At 34.0% G+C, this 2,289-nt stretch overlaps 1 protein-coding gene across 1 annotated transcript; it reads right to left on the minus strand.

The window, feature by feature from the left end:
- Window positions 1-725: 725 nt before the first annotated feature.
- LOTGIDRAFT_88834 (hypothetical protein) lies at window positions 726-1,268 on the minus strand (the record flags this gene model as incomplete). Its single annotated transcript, XM_009064201.1, has 2 exons — window positions 726-884; window positions 1,182-1,268. Coding segments are annotated over 2 exons (246 nt in total), but the record flags the coding sequence as incomplete, so codon positions are not given.
- Between the last annotated feature and the right edge of the window lie 1,021 nt (window positions 1,269-2,289).

Below are 2,289 nucleotides of genomic sequence, written 5' to 3' on the forward strand. Positions count from 1 at the left end.
CCAAAGAACGAACTTGTGGTCTTATTACAAAGCACATGTAAATTTTTGGTTAAACTAGAGTAAGGTGCCATGACAAGGGCAATAACTCACAAAATATTTATTGCAGAAATTTTAGAAGCATAGCTAGTTGTATTAACTTAGACTAATAAGAAAATTGTGTTCAATATTTCTTTAATGCAGGTCTGATATTTACTATTTATAATCTTTAAAGTCGTTTTGAAATTAACCATCATTTGTTATTTTTTTCCTGTGACAATGAGAAGTCCATAGCGTAAATTCTGTGAGTACCTACCCTATAATTATATATGGTAATACAGCAATTATAAATATAAGGAGACATAACGGTATGGCAATTCTCTTGAACGTATCACCATCGACGTAACCAGTTCGTTCCATATACTCTTGATATCGTCTACAATATAAAACACATCATGAACATTTAAAGTGATTGTAAAGAAGTTTTCTAAATTTTGCATGTGTATCGAGGACACTGATAGCATCAATTTACACCATTCTAATTTTCAGTCAGACTTCTGTGGTTCCTGTAATTCCACTCAAACTAAGTGATTGATGACGTCACTAATCGAAAAATATGCTTTATCACATATGGCCCTTCAAGATTATTGAAGTCAATAAATTTCCTAGAATGAGATAAAAACTTACATCCATTCTGGGTTTCGATATTGATGATATTGGTTTTTCATTCTGCGAGATCGGACATTAGCCGATTCATACTGGTCCTCATAGTTGTGGTGCTTCCCCTCGAAATCCTGGATATCATATTCATCCCTGGTTGTTGAATTACTGAGTATCGTGTAGGCTTGATTTAATTTTACAAACTTATCATGCTTCTTTGGATCATTTTGGTTTTTGTCTGGATGTAACTGAAATAAACCAGAATTTACTGGTACAGAATTTAACAGCATAAAACAATGTAAGATAGGTTTAAATAAAGGCTGGAAATGCCAAGCAGTTTGCAATGAAGGAAATTTCGTTTCCACATAGAAATATTAAAATAAAAGGTAAAAGTGTTTTTACTAACCTAGGTACATGAAGTACTTCTACTACTACCACTGAGTAACCACCGTCATCAAGTTGACTATTCTGTCACTTTGGGGTGTGCACAATGAATAATATAGAAAATAGAAGTAGGAAATGAGTATGAATATCAATTTTCTCACCTTTTTTGATTTTTCAATAAAAGCGTTTCGTATTTCTGTGGTTGTAGCTCGTCGACCAACACCCAGTATCTTATAGTAATCTTGTTCTTCTTGACTGCTATAATATCTTACACTGAAATATTTATACTTCTCACTGGAGATGGTCATTGGTCAAGACAGTTTGGTGTGCAATGAGGGAAATTTAGCATGGATAGCGACATTTTTGGGTTTAGTTGCTAAGGCCTTCGTTGTTGTGTAAATTATAAGATTCAAAGAACTTTGACTAGAAGACGTTAAGTACAAACAATATGACATTATAACTGTGATGTCACTTCCTTTGGTTATGTTATGACATAACATTATGTTAAAGTCTATGAGTAGCAGCAATCCGTGATAATAAGCTTGCTCTTTTCCATTTCTTTATGTCAAGATTTCTTTAACATATCCAGTCTGTGGCACATGGAGACCAAAGGTTTTCAATTTTAATTGGATTTCATCTTGAATAAGATTTCAAGACTACAGCCTGAAGGCTTCACTTTAATTTTCCTCAGAAATTACCACCTAAATACACCACTGCTGACAATGATAAAGAGACCTGGGATAATGATCCTGAAAGCCTTGGCCGGCATCATGCAGTGTTAAAGTTCTACTTACCTACTGACAGTGGTGTGTGGAAGACGGTAAACTGGTGAGATTAAACGTAGTTTATGTCTGAGACAATATACCACCAGGTTCATTTTCTCTTCAACTCCACTCTCAACCAGACCTGTTTCAATCTTCACCACTCCTTTCTACTGCATACTAAAAATACTGTACTATTTAAATTCAGTATAGACTACAAATCAATCTTGCAAATGGCGTTAGTTTCATTTTAAAAACTGTCGTAAGTTGCCGTATAATTCTAGACGTGACAGAAAATTCTCACGAAAAAAAATACAATTTAATTTGATTTTGGCTAATCATAGGAAATATTGGATCACAAAAGGCGTCATTTTGACTCACAAACTGGGATGGTGTAATGCCATACCACTAAAATTGAACCCTGGTTATTTCAAACATGAAACAATCACCACTTGTCTATAGAGTTAACTCTTCCAAGAAGCCAATTTGAAAATATTGTGATAAAAAG

This window comes from Lottia gigantea, assembly GCF_000327385.1.
Source record: "Lottia gigantea unplaced genomic scaffold LOTGIsca_61, whole genome shotgun sequence".
Lineage (NCBI taxonomy): Eukaryota > Metazoa > Mollusca > Gastropoda > Lottiidae > Lottia > Lottia gigantea.